At 39.9% G+C, this 21,264-nt stretch overlaps 1 protein-coding gene and 1 pseudogene across 2 annotated transcripts in view; one reads left to right on the top strand and one right to left on the bottom strand.

Moving 5' to 3' along the window:
- The window catches only part of TRIP11 (thyroid hormone receptor interactor 11), a 67,668-nt gene extending 49,386 nt beyond the window's left edge, over positions 1 to 18,282 (bottom strand). The window contains exons 1-5 of one of the 2 annotated variants that reach the window (XM_008148430.3): positions 17,759 to 18,282; positions 13,745 to 13,806; positions 6,638 to 6,748; positions 3,542 to 3,820; positions 1,310 to 1,378 (exon numbers count right to left, since the gene is read on the bottom strand). In XM_008148430.3, coding sequence (XP_008146652.2) covers positions 1,310 to 1,378; positions 3,542 to 3,820; positions 6,638 to 6,748; positions 13,745 to 13,806; positions 17,759 to 17,897 — 660 coding nt within the window. In that variant the 5' untranslated portion in view covers positions 17,898 to 18,282. The remainder of the gene's footprint in view (positions 1 to 1,309; positions 1,379 to 3,541; positions 3,821 to 6,637; positions 6,749 to 13,744; positions 13,807 to 17,758) is intronic. The other variant, XM_028155929.2, reaches the window with a different exon arrangement.
- LOC114234071 (U2 spliceosomal RNA) lies at positions 7,352 to 7,470 on the top strand (annotated as a pseudogene).
- Positions 18,283 to 21,264: the final 2,982 nt, after the last annotated feature.

Below are 21,264 nucleotides of genomic sequence, written 5' to 3'. Positions count from 1 at the left end.
ATAATTCTCCAAAAGTGCTAAGGCTGAAAAGAATTTAAACACAGGCCCAACATTTAGACAATTCTGAGACTATACCCCTCCTTTCCTCTCTTGAGCCTTAAAAACAGTTTTTCTACTTTTAATGAGGGAATACCAATAAGAAAAAACTGAAACAAAGTGAGCAAAAATATCTTTTTTCCTTAGCATCCGTGACCATGAACTTCTGCTAATGACATCCCACTAATATCAGTGTCAACCTTCTAGCTAATGTGTGACTGTTGTCCTATTACTCCATCCTCCTGCTCAGTTTTTCCTTCCAGTCTTGCTAGGACTCCCAAACGGTCAACAAGATGCCTTGCTCACAAGTTGAGACCACCACTCACTCCGCTAGGAAACTAGATTTTGGGCTGAGTCCCTCAAAGAGGGAAATTGCTTAAGCCAGAAGCATTATGATAGCTGCACCTTGAAGAGTCTGTCCACTGTGTCCCACTACTTAGATCCTCGATGCTGTTCCCATTCCTGTCTTTTCTGAGGCCAAAATGCTCAACTCTTCCTTCAAGCCTGTCAACAAACTACCTAGGGTCCTTTGAATCAAGCAATCTAATCAATCAATCCTCTTTTGCTTTATTAGCCAGAGATGGTTTTTGCTGCTTGTAATGAAGAATCCTAATCTATAAATTATCTTCTATTTCCTGAGAAGACAAGTGAAGTTATTCTTTATTCCTATGTACTTATGCGCCAGCACTAGGCAAGGAGCTTTACATTTACATTTCAAAACAATTCTACAAAGAAGGTATTATGATGACATCTACTTTACTGATAACAAAACAGAAGTTTCCCAAAGAAGCACAGCTTGTAAATAGTAGAGCCTGGATTCAAACACAGGTTTGACTCAGGAACCCACCCACACTAGTACTGTAATAATAATAGTAATACCAAAACTGATCAAACTAGCAAAATTCTACCATTAAGAGAAAATAATTATTTGTAATGAATAACATTAGCATTTTATTTTATCAATATCCTTTAACCCTAAACCTTGAAACTTCAGCAACCTTAGAATTCTATTTCAATAAAGACCATTTTGTGAAATGCAACAGAAAACAGAAACACAGAATATAAACTACCTAATAAATATATGTTCAAAACAAATGACTTTGGAGAGATATACCTTACTTGTCATAAACACTAAAGAAGATACAAAATGGTAAAAAGAAATAAAGACCATAATTTGTATAGTTACTTTTACAACTTTTATTAACTTAGGCTTATGATTTTCATAAGCAAATTTTAAATGTATAATAGCCATTGTTCCAACAATCTGCCTTACCTTAATTATATTTTGCAGTTTGCAAATCTCACTTTGATCAGAGCTGTTTGATCCTTGTGCTTTAGAAATCTAGATCAGAAAAACAGAATTCGAAAATTATATTGATTTTCTTATAAAAAAGAAAGTCACAGACTAACTTTTTTAAAAGATACTTTTAAAAAATGGGGCATTTCCAAGACAAATTCTGATTTTAAAATGCCAAGCATCTTTTAAGAAACCTAGTCCAATAGTGAGTAAATCACAATAAGTAAAAAGGTACCATTTACAAGTATGTTAACTAATAGGGGAGACAACAGTTTTATAAAATAAGGAAAACACCACAGAATATTCTCCTTATTTAACAAAATGTATATTAAAAAGTCTCTGTATAACTTTTTATTACAAAGGCAAAAGGACCTTTCCATTTTTGCAGAACCAATGCAAATTTCTGGCAGATGAGCAGAGCTAGTCATTTACTCATTCTTTAGAACTTTGTCCAATGTTATATCGGTGTGCTAAAAGGTAATTTCTAAAATGAATGCTCATAAATAACAATAAAAATCTTTTAAAAGGATTTCATCCAGAAGACCCCAATACAGAATAACCTTTGGTTTGACAAGTAAATAAAATAACTTGGATTCTTCTTATTCAAAGCTTGTTCATTTACCTCTATTAACATTTACTATACAATGTGTTAAGGAACCAAAAGTTGCTCTCTGGCTAAAAAAGTAAACACAGAGCCCCTGGCTGGGGGGACTTGGTTGGCTGGTGTCATCCTGTGCACCGGAAGTTACCAGTTCGATTCTTAGTCAGGGCACATACCCAGGCTGAGGGCTCAATCCCTGGTAGGGAGTGTGCAGGAAGCAGCTGATCAATGTCTCTCTCTCTCCCCCTTCTTCTCTCTCTAAAAATCAATAAAATAAAATAAATCTGTTTTTTTTAAAGAAGGAACACAGTATAATAGAAAGAACTTAGGGTTGGAGTAGAAAGACATGTTTTGAATCACAACTTAATCACTGTGACAGTGGGTATATTACTTAAACTTTTACTTTGTTCTTCTATGAAACAGAATAAATACCTCACATACTTATTAAGGATAATATAACATATACTGGGATAGTATAAATGGAAACATTTTGTAAAGTATAATATAAATATTAACTTTTATTATGCCTTGCTAGAAAATTAAGTTCTCTGAAAGGTCCCAATTATGCCTTTTTCACCTTTATATCCCAGTACAGGTCTGTCATATAGTAGGCATTCAAGGTATGCTTAAGTAAACATATAAAAAAATCCATCTCTTCTTTATAAAATCTTACCCTAAGCAATGTTCCTTAAAATGTTTTACTAAATTATCAGAATCACCTGATGATTTATTTGTTTGAATGCAGTTTTCAACATCCCAAAATAAACTACAAAATCCTAATCTCTTAAGGGAGGACAGGGAATCTACAAGTTCCCCAGGTTATTCTTACATGCACAAAGTTTAAGAATTACTACTTTTTAGAGATAAGATGGACAGACAGATCATTCTCTCCAGATTTACTTTGAATATTAGAAATGTCCAGCAACTTGGGAAGCAGGAAATAATTTTAATTGGGAGGATTTCTCCTTTACATAATTAGATTACACTCACAAAAAGACAGAAAATACTTCATTTTTCTATACACTCATGAATTAAATCCATATGAACAATGTGCCAGTGTATTTTTTTTGTCCCAGTATATTTTGAATCTCATGTCTATTGACAGCCTTAGTAGTACATATAAAATCTGATATGTAAGACAAAAAAGCAAGAAAGTTTACAGCCCAAAATAGCAAGTATTTGATTTCTAATGCATGAGAAACAACACAAAATAGTTTTAAAAATTTATAATACCAATTATCAGATTCTCATTTTACATATAATTAATCCAAACAGCAACCTCAGACAATATCTAAAGCAAGTATTTTCAAATCTCGTGCCTTGGAGCCCTGATTTCCAGCAGCAAAGCCTTAGGAACTCCAGGGGAAAAGGTGCTGGTTCAACCACAGCAACTCCACTTTTATTTTGAAAATTTCTTCCCAATATTGTGCAGAAGGGGAAACTGAGGCTGAGAGAGAAAGATGACCTGATTAAAATCACTTAGAAAGTGATAGGCAGAATTAGAATACAAGTTTCGATTTCCTCCTAGCCCATAGTTCTGATAATGAAATCTCTACACAGCACCCGTATTTTCACTGTTTCTAAAAATTCATGAAAAGTTTACCTACCTGAGCAATATGCCTCCAATGTGCAACTTCAGATTCAAGCCTTGAAATTTCATTTGACAATCTGTTTATTTCTTGTTGAGATGAAATTACATCACCGAAGTCCATGTCATCATCGTGGAAAGCTGCAGCATGATGGCTGGTACCATAATTGAATGATGATGATGCAGTGGTTGTGGGCACACTGCCAGCTCCTGAATTTACAGACTGAGCAGCGGACTGCAGCTTTAGCAATTGATCCTGTAGTGCAATCTGTCTTGCTTTAAGATGGCTGATTTCCACCTATATATTTATAATCCGTATTTTAGAGAAGGTACTTTAAAATAACCATATTCCAGATTCATAAAATTAAGTCATAATAATTTAACATTATCCAATGATTGTATGCTATCAACTGAATCTAAGTTTTCGATAACATCCCAACCATACATTTTTATTTAAAAGCAAAAATAATTACCATAGTTAAAGCATAGATAATGTTCCACTCATATGGTAGCTAAAGCAATGGGTTTTCTCAGTTAAACAAGGATTTACTAGCTTCTATGTATCAGGTAGGATAGGTAATTCCTCAGAGTTCTGTTTGTGTTGATCAAACCTCAAATGATGAGGAAGTAAAAGCTGTGTCAGGCTATGCACTGGAAAGTTTCTTGAGAACAATTGTTGGAAGAGTCTTATGTAACTGATTATGGCTGGATTTAGGCTTAAAATGCACCATGAGTCAGGAATAACTTTGTTGTGGTCTGTACAATGCTATTGGGAGAATGCTTTGATTTATTAATCCAGTTTCCTCAGATAACACAGTGAGACTGTAGTTACTGGCTCATGAGTCTTAGAAGGAAATCGTGCATTGACAGAGGGCTTGGCTTTAGTCTTGGCAAAGAGGGGCCAGTGAAAATTTGACTCTATTCAGGGAGAAAACATAATAAAGATTCTAAAACCCTGAGCAGAGTATTGATAAGTCATTGTCCAAAAGAAATTATGAACACAGGACTTAACCATAAAGCCACATCCACCTGAGATAAAACAGAGAGAGATCTGAAATAAGCTTCCTAAAATATTCAAGCTAATCTAGAAGACACCCTTCTGCAACTGAGGAAAACTGGATACTTGAAAAGACGAGCCAACAAGTAATACAGTATTTCTACACTTGTAACGTCAACCAACTAGACAAACAAACACCAAACACAACTATGTCAAATGTCATAACAAACAGATTTTGCACATCAGAGTTCCTTCTCTACTGGAGATTCTAATAGTAGTGCACAGATATCATTCATTTTCCCATACACAGTACGAGGCAAATTGCATCTTTAAGGAATATGAATATCACAGTGAGGACAGCAAATAGATTCTGCGAAAGTATGTTCATGTATTATTTTTCATTCTGGTAAAGAGTACTAAAATGCACTATTTTTTCAAATGTAGCTATAATACGAAGCAAGTTCTCATTATACGAGACATTTATATCAAGTTGTAGAGTTAATAAGTGTAAACTCTAGTTATAACAAAGAGGCATTTCTAAACTTGAATGCTTAATTTGGGGGTCTAATATCAATAGTTAAGTAGAATATAAAATGCCAAAGTTTTCCACAGTGGTGTTTTCAATGAAACCACCTATGAGTTTTCAAAAAATACCAATACCAGGGCCTCTTGCCAGTATGCTAACCCAGAATCTCCTGGGAAACATGAGCCTATGTATTTTTTAAGTATCACTTATGATTCAGCTATAAACCCCTGGATGCGAACTACTGTAATATCTGTAAGTCAGTGCTACACAAAGCGTGGTGTGTGGACTGATGCCATGAATGTTTGCTACCTGTCCATGAAAAGTACAGAAACTCAAAGAGTAAGGCTTAAAGACTTTTAAAGCAATTTGACAGAGTAATTTTATATCTGTTGAACCTTTTAAAATAAGGTGGGTTTTTAATTTGAACTTGTAATTATGCCTTTTTATATTCATTTTTATAGTAATTCATTCTATTCTACTTTATGAAATAAATTCCCAACAGACTGGAAATTAAGCTCTTCTTTAAATGTTTGTATTTATCTTTAACGTGGCTTGCTTTAACTTTTCATTTTAATATGTCCCTAAAAGAACTAGAAATCAGTGCATCTAAATTTAAAAAACCCAAATATGAATTTATGGTAGAAATGAACGTTTAATCAACAAAATGAAGAACACCCAAGTGATCTGGATAATGAAACAAGATATGGTTCTATTCAACAGAAGTGCTTACCGAATTCTAGTTATGTACTGAACACTAAAGAGAATTCAACAACAGAATGAAACATAGAGACTATAGTCTATATTTTAAGGATTCATGATAACATTGGTTATATATATACTAATAAAAGGGTAATATGCTAATTAGGGCGGACATCTTCCGGATGTCCATTCAGATGTCCATCCAGACAAAGCCACAGCGGCTGTGAGGCCCAGGGCTCAGGCAGCCGTGAGCCCCTATCAAACTAAAGGAGAAAAAAATTTATAGAACAATGTAAGTCAACTATGAAATACTTAATATTCTATTTTTCCGTGGAAAATAGAGTAAATGCCAACATAGCATATATTAACACTTGTAGTTAAAATTAGCAATGATCACAGATTTCAAACAATTTTAGGTAAATAGATAAGAAATTAGGTTTCATAAAATGAGAAATTACAAGCAACAGATGCCTAAAGATATTTTATACTAGAGGCCCAATGCACGAAATTCGTGCAAGAGTTGGCCTTCCTTCCCCCAGCTGCTGGCACCGGCTTCCCTCTGGCACCCGGGACCCAGGGTTCCCTTGCAGTCCCAGCTTCATCAGGAAGGTCATCTGGTCTAATTAGCATATTACACTTTTATTACTATAGATAGGACTTTTCTTCTTTTGGAAAGCAGAAATTAAACTCCACAAACATTAGTTTATGTAACATAAACATAATAAAAAAGCTTACAGAGTTCTTGTTAAATTAATAACAAACTGAAATGGTAATAATATTAACTTCAACACCCTTTCAATATTTTTATGGATCTAAATACAGCTTGATTTATATTACAACTTTTAAAAACTTCCTCGATACTGTTCAGTGAAAGTAACTGTAATAACCTTTACCTCTTTCTGTTGTAGTTCATTTCGATAACTGGTAGATTGGTGCTTTATTTGAAGCTCAGAAGCTTCATGCTTTTCTTCTAGATCAGAACAAAGTTTCTTTAGTCTTTCATTCTAGAAGCAAAGAAAAAAGTATTTTAACAAAAAAGACTAAAAAGTAAAACATGTTAGTAATAGTTATTTCACGGCATTATGAAAACATTGCTTTATACAAAAAAAAGATGTAAAATATAGATCTAACAGAATTCTGGTCTTTAAAATACACGTTTCATTAAAGTTACTAGTGCTATAAGCATGTTTATAGAGATTATGCATAATTTTAAAGCAAAATTAAAAAATAAATCTTTCTCAGTTTGATTTTTGCTAAAACAAAACCGCTGATAAATGCTTACCCCATCTTTGTATACAGAGTGTCGAGCATATAGTAGGCAGTAAATGTCTGGTAAATGAATGAACTAGATTACATATTTAAACTTTTGTTTTCTCCCCAAACAGAAGAACTTTTTTAAAGAAATATTTTTTAAAAAGACTTCTAGCTGAAGTACAGATAGGAGGCCAAAGCCTAACATCACTTGTCTGCCTGAACCCGAGGCACCTAAAAATCCAATGTAAAAACTACTTGGTTTGAAAAACTACAGTTCAAAAAACACAAACTATTCTAAGTAAAATTCAATGAATCTAGATATCACAGTTCTTTGTTTTAAGATGTTGACATGTATCGCTTCTCAGCCTTTTGGCTAAGATCAAGTGTAGTATCTGTTCTTATCAGTTTAAGATGTTGACATGTATAAAAAATATTAAGTTTTATATACCTAAATATTAAATCTTGACCTATTGTCACTCTCTGAAATCTGAATAAGTACATAATGGAGCAAGAGAAATGAACCCTAAAACTTTCTGCAAAAAGGCCTGGTCACCCCAAATTGCCCCCCCTGCCAGCCTAGTCGCCCCTCACTGCCCCTCCTGCCAGCCTAATCGCCTCCAACTCCCCCCCCTGCCGGCCTGGTCACCACCAACTGCCCCCCTCTGCCGGCCTGGTCGCCCCTAACTGCCCCCCGTGCCAGCCTGGTCGCCCCACGCAGCCTGCCGTTCAGTCATTTGTTCGTCCTCACTAACCCCCATGCCGGCCTGGTCGCCCCACGCAGCCTGCTTGTTCAGTTGTTTCAGTCATTTGGTCATCCATCACTAACCCCCCTGCCGGCCTGGTCGTAGGCAGCCATCTTGTGAGGGCGTGAGGGTCAATTTGCATATTACCTCTTTATTATATAGGAAGGATTATTCCATTCTGCTTAATCCATATTATACCATCAAGGTCTACTGAAACCAATTTTAGCCTATGAGTTTCATTTCTGAGTAGTCCTAACTATCAAAAAAGATTGAGGTTCACGCCCTGGCCAGTTTTCTCAGTGGTTAGAGCGTTGGCCCGCTGACCCAAGTGTCATAGGTTCAATTCCTGGCACACACCTTGGCTGTAGGTTCCCTAGCCTGGTCAGGACGCCTGCAGGAGACAACCAATCAATGTTTCTCTCTCACATCAATGTTTCTTGTCTCTCTCTCCCCCTCCTCCCTCCCTTACACTCTGTCTAGAAATCAATGGAAAAAATATCCTCAGGTGAGGATTAAAAATATAAGTAAATAAATAACTGATATTCATGACTTGTCTTCTTTTTTAGAAGTCTTCCAATAAACAAAAAGAAAATACATTTAGCCCTGGCCGGTTTGGCTCAATGGATAGAGCGTCGGCCTGCGGACTCAAGGGTCCCAGGTTCGATTCCAGTCAGGGGCATGTACCTTGGTTGCGGGCCCATCCCCAGTGGGGAGTGTGCAGGAGGCAGCTGAATCGATGTTTCTCTCTCATCGATGTTTCTAACTCTCTATCCCTCTCTTTTCCTCTCTGTAAAAAATAAATATAATGTATTTTTTAAAAAATACATTTATTTAACAGAATAAAACTCATTCTATCTTGCAAGTACCACAGGATACATTGGGCCCTTTTATAAGTCTAAGAATAATCATGGGATCATAATGATCTTGTTTTCCATATCTTGAAACATTTTGCTATTTTATCATCCTAAGAATTATTTTGTCATTATTCATCTATTATTCCCCACTATGCTAAAAACAATTTAAATAATAAGAAAATGAAAGACTAGTGGAATCATCTAAAAGAATGATGCAGTAATGAAATAACCAGTTTTCTGACTGTGTTGCCCAATGTATTGCATCATCTTTTAAAAAGATAAAAACTATCTGGAGATATCATCTTAGTAGCTTTTTTTTTTCTTTCATTGAACACCGTTGAAAATTCAGAATTTTCATTTTTAACAAAGAGAAGAAAACAAAAAATATTAAACAATTACTACACAACTAAGAAGATCAATGCAAAGAGATAGAAAACAGCATTCTAGAGTCTAACAGTTATGGTGAAACTGAGTATAGAAGCAAAATCTCAGACAAATCTTCAAATAACAATATCCTAGGTAAATTTTCTCAAACTCAAGAACTGATGACTCAACAATACATTCCTAAGAATAAAACGGAAATACAGTGTTCTCATCAAGTTAGTCATTCAATAAGAAAATATTTTATTTCACAATATTTTTTGACAAGAACTTGAACCATTCCCACTGTGCTAAATGGGTATGTGACAGTATTCTTTCATTATGAACGTTTAAACATTTACTTGATATAGTTCAGACAGGGGTAAATGCTGAAGACAGATGACTGGGAGGAAACAGATAACTTAAAAATGAAAAAAATTCAGAGGATTGATCATTTAAATTGGCATTTATAAATCTAAGAATAAAAATGTTTTGCAAAAAATAAAAAAATAAAAATAAAAGAACAAAAATGTAAAAAAAAAAAATGTTTTGCAATTATGGAGCAAAGATGACAAGCCACTGTTTCTGCAACAAAATCATGAACCATCAGAGTTTTCAAAAGTATTAGATTTAGTGACACCAATAAAGAAAAAGAAATAGAAGTTAAATAAATAAGCAAATATCTATTAGAAATATGTGAATCTAGAATCAGTATTTACAAGATAAGATACATTCCAGTTCATGCATAAGAGTTAATAAGCAGTAAATTGCATTCAAAGAACACTGCCTATTTTTTTTTATTGACTTTTTTTACAGAGAGGAAGAGAGAGGGATAGAGAGCTAGAAACATCGATGAGAGAGAAACATAGATCAGCCGCCTCCTGCACACCCCCTACTGGGGATGTGCCCGCAACCAAGGTACATGCCCTTGACCGGAATCGAACCTGGGACCTTTTAGTCCACAGGCCAAAGCTCTATCCACTGAGCCAAACCGGTTTCGGCAACACTGCCTATTTTGAGTATATGTTTTTAAAACCAGAAACATATAGAACAGAATTTTGGATTTGCTAAAATATAATAAAGTGGCTTGTCATCTTTGCTCCATAATTGCAAAACATTTTTTTTTTACATTTTTGTTCTTTTATTTTTATTTTTTTATTTTTTGCAAAACATTTTTATTCTTAGATTTATAAATGCCAATTTAAATGATCAATCCTCTGAATTTTTTTCATTTTTAAGTTATCTGTTTTATATAAGCGCTTATTAAAATATTTAATAAAATTTTTCACTATGACTTCATTCTTACTTCCGTAAATTACTTGTAAAATGATTTAATATTAAAAAAATTAAAAGAGCCCACTGGATCCAGGTGGTAAATGTAATACTATTTTTCTTGGTATAGAGGGTTAAATTTGCTTAGATTGGTTGCTGTTACTTGCAACTAAAGAAACCCAGCTAATTCAGTCACCTTCAAATACTAACATCTGTACGGAAGTCTAATTTCCTCTGGAAAACACACTGCCATCTGTCTAAACTAAAACTTTCTAAATAGAACTTGATATTGTAAGTTTCCTGATGGCTTCAATCATATCTTCACCTTATTCTTTCATTGCATAGTCACATAAGGATTTAGAGTGTGAAATGCTTATGTGCTGACATAAGGCAAGAATCATGTACATTTAAAATCACCTTAGAAAAGAAAGCCCTTGGGAAGCCCAATAGTGTTTTCCTCTAGTACTTGAGTAGCTCACATTACTTTGAATAAGCACCAAATGAGGAAGTGGGTTTTCATTTGGGGATGTGTCATACTAAAAATATGTATTTCTAAACACTAGAATCATATTTGCCATGTAGCCCAATGGTAACGCTATGAGAGATTAGACCTGAGATCAATGAGGGATGGAAGGTTTCTTTCTATCTCCCTTCTCAAGCTCTATACAGAGCAGACATCCATTAAGCTGGTTAAAACCCTATTTACTATTTCCCCAAAAAATGTACACTGGTGAATTTACCAAAATTAATGCTACTACACACAACTGCCATATAATTTTTCTGGGTGGGTCTGTACTACAGGTTTATCTAGGGACTACAGGAACAATTTCCTATCTCAGTCTTACAAAAAGGAAGCTATTAAGTTCACCTGTCACAAAAGCATCTACTTACTAAGTAACCAGAGGCCCGGTGCACAAAATTCGTGCACTCGGGGAGAGGGGAGGGTCCCTCAGCCTGGCGTGGGCCCTCTCGCAGTCCAGGAGCCCTTGGGGGATGTCTGACTGATGGCTTAGGCCCACTCCTCAGGGAGAGTGGGCCTAAGCCAGCAGTCAGACATCCTTAGCGCTGCCACAGAGGCGGGAGAGGATCCTGCCACTGGTGCTGTGCTGGCCAGCCATGAGCCGGCTTCTGGCTGAGCAGTGCTCCCCCTGTGGGATCTGGCCAAGACTGGTGCTCCAACATCCCCCGAGGGGTCCCAGATTGCGAGAGGGCACAGGCCAGGCCGAGGAACCCCGCCGGTGCACAACTGGGGCCAGGGAGAGATGTGAGAAGTTGGCCAGCCAGGAAGTGACCGCAGGAGGGCTCCAGGGTGTGTGTGACCTGTCTCGTTCAGTCCCAATTGGCTGGACCCCAGCAGCAAGCTAACCTACCAGTCAGAGTGTCTGCCCCTTGGTGGTCAGTGCAAGTCATAGCGAGCAGTTGAGTGGCCTTAGCATATCATTAGCATATTACGCTTTGATTGCTTGAATGGCCGACAGGTCGACCGGACGGACACTTAGCATATTAGGTTTTATTATATAGGACTAGAGGCCCGGTGCACGAAATTCATTCATGGGGGGCCCAGCCTGCACCCTCTCCAATCTGGCTCCTTGGGGGATGTCAGACTGCTGGTTTAGGCATGATCGGGCCTAAACCAGCAGTCGGACATCCCTCTCACAATCCTGGACCGCTGACTCCTAATCGCTCACCTGCCTGCCTGTCTGGTCGCCCCTAACTGCCCCCCAACCCCCGCTGGCCTGATCGCCCCTCACTGCCTCTGCATGCTGGCCTGATCGCCCCTAACTGCCCACCATGCCAGACTGGTTGCCCCTAACTGCTCCACGCTGCTGGCCAGGTCGCCCCCAACTGCCCCCTCCCTGCCTGCCTGGTCACTCGTAACTGCCCTCCCCACAGCCTTGTCACCCCTTACTGCCTCTCCCTGCTGGCCTGGTTGCCCCCAACTGCTCCCTCTGCTGGCCTGGTCACCCCTAACTGCCCCCCATGCTGGCCTGGTCACCCCCAACTGCCTCCCCGCCAGCCTAGTCACCCCTCACTACAGGAACAATTTCCTATCTCAGTCTTACAAAAAGGAAGCTATTAAGTTCACCTGTCACAAAAGCATCTACTTACTAAGTAACTGCCCCCCTGCCAGCCTAATAGCCCCCAACTGCCCCCCTTGCCGGCCTGGTCGCCCCTATCTGCCCCCCGCCCCAGTCGGCCTGGTCACATCTTACTGCCTCCCCTGCTGGCCTGGTTGCTCCCAACTGCCCCCCTCTGCCAGCCTGGTCGCCCCCAACTGCGCCCCCTGGCCGGCCTGGTCGCCCCACGCAACCTGCTGTTCAATTGTTTGGTCGTCCCTCACTAACTCCCCTGCCGGCCTGTTCACCCCACGCAACCTGCTTGTTCAGTCTTTTGTTCGTTCCTCACTACCCCCCCTGCCGGCCTGATCATAGGCAGCCATCTTGTGAGGGTCAATTTGCATATCACCTCTTTATTATATAGGAGGATTGCTGCTAATGTCTCTAATGTGACACCAACCTGCCATCTTCTATGGAGGCAGAATACCACTGTAATTCCTCTTGAGAGGTCCTCTAATTTCAAATTCCACAATCTCATTTTAGTAATCTCGATCAAAAATGCTTGCTGTAATTTTTTTCAAATTCAAATTCAATTTCTCTTTTTAAGAGCTTAACAGACAGGAAAACATGCTTGTTACGGATGTAACAAGAATGTCTTTCCCTAAAATACTACTGTGTTCCCTCACTGCTCTTATTTTCGGACTAAATCACTGAATGTCTCATACTTTATAACAGATCTCACTTTAAATCCTTTCATGTTCGCCCTAGCTGGTTTGGCTCAGTGGATAGAGCATCAGCCTGCGGACTGAAGGGTCCCGGGTTCAATGCCTGGGTTGTGGGCTCAATCCCCAGCAGGGGGCGTGCAGGAGGCAGCCAATCAATGATTCTCTCTCATCATTGATGTTTCTTTCTCTCTCTCCCTCTCCCTTCCTCTATGAAATCAATAAAAATATATATTTTTAAAAAAATCTTTCATGTTCTTTGTGGCTTTTCTTTTTCCTCATCCCTATTAAGTATGCATAATGTCCAGAGTTAAACACCACAAGGCACTAACTAATAATGAAAAAGGTGATAAAAGTAATTTGCTATACCTATATTATTAATTTTTCTGTATAGCAATATTATACTTTTTTAAGTGTGCAATTTAATTTAGCACAGTCAGAACATACTAATCCTTGACAATGGTAAATTGTTACCATTATTATTTCAATATTTAGCAGTTTTCCTACTCCCAGCAAAGAGAAGCAGAGATGGAAATATTACATAGCAAAGTACAGTTACATATAAATAATAGTCTTCATGTAAAGGAAGTTTATAATGCTTTAAAAAACTTAAAGAGCAAGAGACAAAAAGTGGCAAGCAGTGTATTAAAAAGAGAGGACCAAAATAAAGCATGAATAACTTTCATGACTTTGAAAAAGAAAAATCTAAGTTCAACAGTAGTCTTTAATTTTCCTTACCTCTGATCTTAAGATTGCATGAATGGCTTCAATTTCCTTTCTCCTAGAATTAGGTATTTCTGCTATAAAAGAAACAGCACATACTGAATATACGATCAATACCATATAACCTAATAAACAGGCATTGTAAGGGAAATATACTGTACTGAGCTTTAAACAGAATGGTATGCTGATCCTAGAATCTATTCAGAAGATAATTACTTGATCTTATCACTACTTCCTACTGTTACAAAGTGTTCTTTATGGTCAGAGAAGTCATTATTTTTGCCTATCTTATAGACCTAGGATATCTACCTTTATCCCTTGGAAGTGTTCATTAAAATTTGGAAAATTAAGTTTTATAAATAAAATCTCTCTGTGTTTAAATGAAATTTATGCAACTGGATTTTAAGGCCTTATTTCTAACTTCTGCTCCCACTACTATCAAATAACTAATGACCTATAAACAAAGAATGAAAATATGCTAAAAGAACACTTATTTCAAATAACATAGACACAATTTATTTAAAATAGGAATAGCTCCGCCAAGCTAGTGTTGCTCAATGGTTGAGCCTTGATCCATGAACCAGGAGGTTTGACCCTGTCAGGGCACATGCCTGGGTTGTGGGCTCAATCCCCAGTAGGCGATTTGCAGGAGGAAACTGATTGATGATTCTCTCTCTTCACTGATGTTTCTATCTCTATCTCCCTCTCCCTTCCTCTCTTTGAAATCAATTAAAAAATTGTTTTGTTTAATAGGACTAGCTTAGTCTAGGTTCACATGTTTTCATATAAGAAAAGAATCAGAGGCCAGTAGTGGCAAAGCACCATTCATGCGACCAGAAAATTATCATGCACAGTTAGGTTTTTTCCTAAGTACTAGTATTTTTCATTACTCATTACTCATAGCACTTTAATTCTATAAAAATAAGTTCTCTGAATTACAGTTTAAATTAGAAGAAAACACAAGTGGCGTACAATAAAAGTGACAAACCCACTCTTCTTGTTTTGAAAATCACCAGGTGCAGTTGCTTCTGTGGTTGTTTATACATCTTGCTTAAAACTCTGACAGGACTGTCTAATTGCTACTCAGAAGAGAACAAATTATAATCTAATCTGTTTAAGGAAGGTGATTATAGACCAGCAATTGTTTCAAAGAGGGATAAAATAAAGTTAATGCAGACCTCCCTCCATACTTTCCGCCCCCCCCCCAAAAAAAATCTTGGCCTTTTTAAGAATAAAGGGGAGATGTAATACAGACAAAAAATTATTCCTCAGAGAGGGAAAACAAGAACAATAGCTACCGTTTAGTAATGTTTACTATTCTCTAGGCACAGTGCTAGGTGTTTTATACTCATGACATCATTTGATCCTCCCAACCTCATGATAAGTATGATTATCCCTATTTAACAGATAAGGAAACTCTGCCTTTTAGAGATTAAGTACTTAATAATTTGCCAAAGACCCCACAATTTTTAATATATGGAAGGAGAATTTCAACCCACGTTTGACTTAATATCCCAAGCTCCCAACCTTGAATAAATCATTACAGTGTTTGCTTGGCAGAATAGGAACTTTCTGATATTGTAAACATGGATGATTCTCAAGCTGTACCAACAGTACTATTTCCGAACTATTATCTTGTTCACTGCTGACACAGGATACACACTCAATAAATACTTGTTGCATGAATAATGAACTGGACTCTGACCCGATTTTTAAATGATTTATAAAACCAGTGATTAGGTGTTAAGCAAGTCCTATTTTAATACAAAGGAAAACAAAAGAACTAAGCAACTTTGAAGATTTTTAATCACTGAGCAAAATTTTTACTGAGCATCCACTATGTACCAGGGAAGATGCCATATAAGGATAAATAAAATACAGTCCTTACCCTGGGCATCAAGGAAAGAGATAAATTATAACTCAACATGGTAAGTGCTGTCAGAGATCCACAAAGTTCTGCTAGGACACAGATCACCTGCAATCAATTCAACCTGCTAAGGAGTGAGAATGGTTTCACCAAATACCTGACATGTGATCAGGGTCATACAGGAGAAATTATTTTCCAGGCAAAGGAGGACAGAGGAGGAAGTAGAAAAGGAAGGACTTCCCATGCAGAGGCTTGAAGTTGTGTAGGTACACAAAGTTCCATGTGGCATAAGCTCTGGATGCAAGCACAAATGTGTATGTGTATGTGAATGTGCATATGTTTGACACTGGAAGAGAAGGGGAGGGAACAAGAGGTAAGACTGGAAAAGGTAGGTTGAACCCAGAGAGGATAGGTTTCTGGTCTCCCAAAATTAAGAGGTTTGGATTTTATCAAGGAAGTAACACGAGAGATTTTAAAGCACATTTGTTTTTAGAAGAGTAACTGGCAGCACAACAGAAAATGGAGTGGAACAGGGAGAAATGGATGACAGGATGTGAAAGAGAAAAGTGCATGGGAAAGATAATGGGGTATGAACTAAAGAAATATGAGTAATTAAGGAAAGGCAAATATAAGAAACAATTCTGGCACAAGATGACCAAGATTCAGTGACCAATCGGAAGATGAAAAAGAGGCAAAGCAAAGATGACAAACATTTCTATTCTAGGAGACTGGGTGGATGGTGAAACCATTAAGACTGAGAATATAGGAGCATATTTGGTGGGAAGAACAAAATTCCACCTTAAGCCTGGAGGACATCCAGGTTGGGGGTACGCATATTTTCTGACTTAGGGTCAAAGAAATTGCCAACTGTTTTCCCCTATGTAGTATTCAAGGAGAGATTAGTCACTCCCCATGTCAGGCGGCCCCTCTCTGCTTCTGACTTACCTCAATGACCCTTTCCTTCCCCAACACAGGAAGAATCCCTTTCACTCCATTCCCAACCTGCCCCACTTGATGTACCACCCACCTCAGGGATACCCCAAGCAGTAAAATGGATTCAGGTAGCTCACCAATTTTCCTCCCCTCTAAATCCACCCACAGAAATTCTAAATATAAGTACGGTACTATCTTTTTATCAAACTCACTTTCCTTCAGCCAAATAAACATGAAGGTTCAGGCCAAAAGGGATTTTAAAAATTAACCCAGAATGCTAAATGTATTAATGTATAAAAAAATTAAAATGTCAAAGGAACTGCTCTCATCCTAGGTCTGGAGGCAGACCCAGGTTAAGATGAAAGAACTCTTTTGAGTCCCTCCCCTCTTGGGGGTGGTGACACCGCTTCGTTGTTCCTGGTGGTTTCTCTACACCCTCTCTATACCTCTGTAAATAAACCCATTTAGAATGGTCCTAAAAAAAATTCTTTTGATCTAAATACTACTTGTTGAAAGAAATATCAAGAAATCAAAATAGTAATTAACCATCGAACACCACGCAACTCTGAGTTCATTAACAAATGAGGACTTCAAAAATGAGTGAAGGCTGCTAAGGATACCCAAAGAATAGGATATCTCCCTTGTTCGACTGGGCGATTGGGCAGAAAAACACCTTTTCAGTTGGAACGCTGTCACCAGAACAGGCAAAAATATGACATAACGAATAGGAAAAACATAGCTGTGTTTCACTAACAATATATTCAAATCGGACGGGGTGAGCGATACTAAACACTTTATGAGTTACTGCCATTGTTACATCAATCAAAGAAAATAAAAGTGACCGTGTCATACACAAATCATTTCTTTTTTGAAACTGTCAGTATAAAGGAAAAGGATCAAAATCAGTTCCGCCCCCAAGTTGAGGACAAAGTAAGCGGTGGGCGTGGACGAACCAAACAAAAATAAACCGCCCCACGAAGGAGCAGGGTCGCTCCGCTCGGAGCAATCCTGATATGTAAGGGGAGGAGGACCCCAATTCTTTCCCCCGGACGCCAGAGGCCTCTCATCAGAGAAAACCCGGTCCAGCAGAGGCCACAGGAGCGCAAAGAAAAAAGGGGCGGAGTGACCTCCCCGGCGGCCCGTCCACGTCTCCTGACAGATGGAAGTGGGGACCAAACGGACGCTCCCCGGGTCCCAGGAAAGCCCTCCCCCCTCGCTCCAGCTGTTACCTTCCACTTCCTCCGCGCCCTCCATCAGCATATCCTTCGTAAAGTTTGAAATCTGGCCAGTGAGGGAGGCCAGGCTGCCCCCGACCTGACCCAGCGACTGGCCCAAACCGGAGCCGAGGCCCCCAAGCCAGGACGACATCGCCGCGGGTTAGAGAACGACCTGATCCGCTCCGGGGAAGACGCGTCCGGCGCCGTCGGACGACCCCGCGAAATGTCCTCGAGCGGCTGCCTTCGCTCCAAAATCTAAACCCTCAGGAGTCGGTGACGCGGGGCGGGGTTCCTAGGCAACGCGGGCTTCGGGGGCTCCCACCTACGTCCCGTTCCGCATGGAAACGCGGAGGCCCGGCCTGGGGCTTTCCCGGGGGCCCGCCTCCTGTCACACGGTCACCCCCGCGGGGCCTCGGCTCATTCCCGCGACTTCCCACCGTCCAGCTGGGCCACTTCTTCCTCTGCTTCAGTGACTTGCCCCAGCTCTGTGAGCAACTCCTGCCAACTCGACGCCGGCCGCCATGACATCCCTTCGCGACGCGGCAACGGATCATAGAGAGGCGCCACGGTGGCCTAGAAGGGCCCTGCGGAACGGGCGGACGTGTCCTTGGCGCAAGGGAGCGTGGGATCGCGGAAGACCGAGCGCGGTCGGCTGGGGCCGCTGCCCGCAGCAGAGAGCGAGGTCGAGCTCCAGGTCGCCAGCCGGCTGGAGCCGCGGGACTGTCCGCAGGGACCCGGGCGGGGCGACGCGGCGCGGTCGGCGGGCAGAAGTTGTGTTTCCCTCGCCGGGTGCGCCCCCGAAGCCGACGTGGCCCGGAACCACGTGGACTCGCTGTGTTGGTGGAACCTGAGTGTTTTTATTCTGACACCCGCGAAGGCAGTGGTGCGAGGAGACTTGGCGGAGTCGCTCCATCGCGCAGGAAGAGGATTGATTATCACAGGTTACTGTATCGATTGTTAAACAGCCTGTCAAGAGGGGCTACAGCCGGATTGCACTATTTGTGGATGGAACATGGCGATGTCTCCTCTAGTGGGAATCTGAGGGCACCAGGCAAGCTCTCTCTGAAATCGGAATGGTTTTAAAAGGACACTTGCATCTCGTTCTGGAAGTGTTGATTCAACATTTGCCCACGGGTTAGATGTGCAGACCCTGGGGCTGACTGCTGGATCTTTCACTCGTGAGCTTGTACGACCTTGAGTAGGCTACTTACCCTCTCCGTGCATCGGTTTCTCATTTGTAAAATGACCTCCCTTATTAGCTCAGTAGCATTTCAGTTAATTCCCTTGGGTTGTCTAGGCATACAATCATTTCAGCAAATGATAATTTGGCATCAACCTTTCCAGTGTTTGCGGATATTAAACCTGTAATAACATGTTGACAGTAATGGAGATTCACTTAAAGGTCATTGGAGTGATGGGACTAAGCAGCTTTGGGAAGGCTGGACTCAAAATCAGAGAAGCTGGCCCCTCCCACGTGGTTCAGTGGTCGAGCCCAGACCCATGAACCAGGAGGTTAGGGTTCAATTCCCAGTCAGGGCACATGCCCAGGTTTCAGCCGATCTCCCAAGTAGAGGACATGCAGGAGGCAGCCGACTGATGATTCATTGATGTTTCTGTATCTCTCTTCCTCACCTCCCTCTCTGAAATCAATTTTTAAAAAGAAAAAAACGGGCTGAAGGCGAAGTGAACAGCTAAGATGTTACTGCATAGGATACGATGTCCTGGAACAGAACTGGCTGAGAAAGACAAAAAGGGTATAAATGGGAGAGATCCAGATGTTAGCCACTATAGTTGATGTAAATTAACTAAATATGATACTAAGGTTTCAAACCTGAACTATAGTCATCTGATAGTGATGAAAATAATTGCATAGAATTAACAGGAAGAAAAACAAAATGCACAAGTGGGTAGTGAGAGTCTTGACTAAAATTATAATCTGCAATTGGTTAAACAATATCCTTAGTGTTAAACAGCCAGTTTTTTGGGTTATTTAAGGTGAACACTAGCATGCTCTTTGGTGGATGTAGTTGATGAGCCTCTTAAAAGATTTTTTTTTTTTAATAAAGGCTTGGGAATATTCTAGAAAGTGGAGCCAGAGTGCTTGGTGTAATATAAATAGAATTCATACTCACCTTTATTTATGAAACCGTACATGTTAAGATTTTGCCATCCCAAAATCAAGGTCATCCCAATTTTATCTCTTGTCCACTACCTACTAGCTTCTTCAGCCTTCTCTGTTCGTCAGGAACAAGCAGCCACCGCTCACCTCAGGGCCATCATGCTTGCTGTTTCCTCAGGCAGGTCTGGTGGCACCACACCTTTGCATGGATGTCCCATCATTTTGGGTGTCTGTCTGAATGTCACATTTATAGGCTTTTCTTGAACCCACTCGGAAGCAGTCCTCCTTCCCAGTCACATTCTATCATATCATCCTGTTTGTCTTCCTCTCTCACAGAACAAGCACAGTTCTTAACATGTTATAAAGTCAAGTTCATTAATTTAAATGTTCCCTCTACCTATCAGCCAGCTAGACCATAGCCCATGAGAGCAGACTATGTTATTCATACCTGTTTCTAAGCTTCCAGAACCCTACCTGGCACAGACAAGCGCTCAAATGTTTTGAATGAATGACATCGGAATCACTTCTCTAGCAGCCCATGAGGCAAAGGGTGGCTGGGGTTCCAGACACAGGGAGAACTGGAACAATCTTGGGAGAGAAGAGGGTACAGCAAAAAGTGATAGTCCAGCTGAAAGAGTCCTTCGAGCAGGAGACGGCAAATGAACTAGAGGAGCAAGAACTCAAAAGGTGCAAAGGAAAGGAGACAAGGAGTGTTCCCGAGTGCCTGCAGGTGGGAAAGGCCCAGTTTTATCTGAAGATCTGTAACGCCCACTAGCTTCTTCAGCCTTCTACTAGGACTGAAGTGGGACTACATTGGGTCAAGGGGGAATGTCAAAAAGGACAGGCTGAAGAAGTCATCTGGACCCATGAATTTTGAGCATTTGGTGATATCCATACAAAATAGTTAAAAGATGGGGGAGGTATGGGAGACACCTGTAATACTTCCAACAATCGATAATTTTTTTAAATGGTTAAAAGGGTCCTAAACATGAAAATCTTCAGAGTAAGGATAACCCCAAAATTCCCTTTAATAAAAGATGAAATAGGACCTAGCCGTTGTGGCTCAGTGGTTGAGCATCAACCTACAAACTAGATCATGGTTTGATTCCCAGTCAGGACACATACCCAGGTTTTGGACTCAATCCCCAGTGTGAGGTGTGCAGGAGGCAGCCAATCAGTGATTCTCTCTCATCACTGATGTTTCTCTCTCCCCCTCTCTGAAATTAATAAAAAAATTTTTTTTAAAGAAAACATGAAATAGGCATTCAAGTCAACTTATGTTTCACAAGGCCCACAGTGTTGAGATCACTCATTTGGTGGCATCCAAATTCAATGAATTGGTCCTTGAAAGCACCAAGCTCTTAAGTTAAAAAGATCATATAATCTATTTGAAAAAAAA

The sequence above is a fragment of the Eptesicus fuscus genome, chromosome 5 (assembly GCF_027574615.1).
Source record: "Eptesicus fuscus isolate TK198812 chromosome 5, DD_ASM_mEF_20220401, whole genome shotgun sequence".
Lineage (NCBI taxonomy): Eukaryota > Metazoa > Chordata > Mammalia > Chiroptera > Vespertilionidae > Eptesicus > Eptesicus fuscus.
This window is presented reverse-complemented; position numbering and strand designations above follow the sequence as displayed.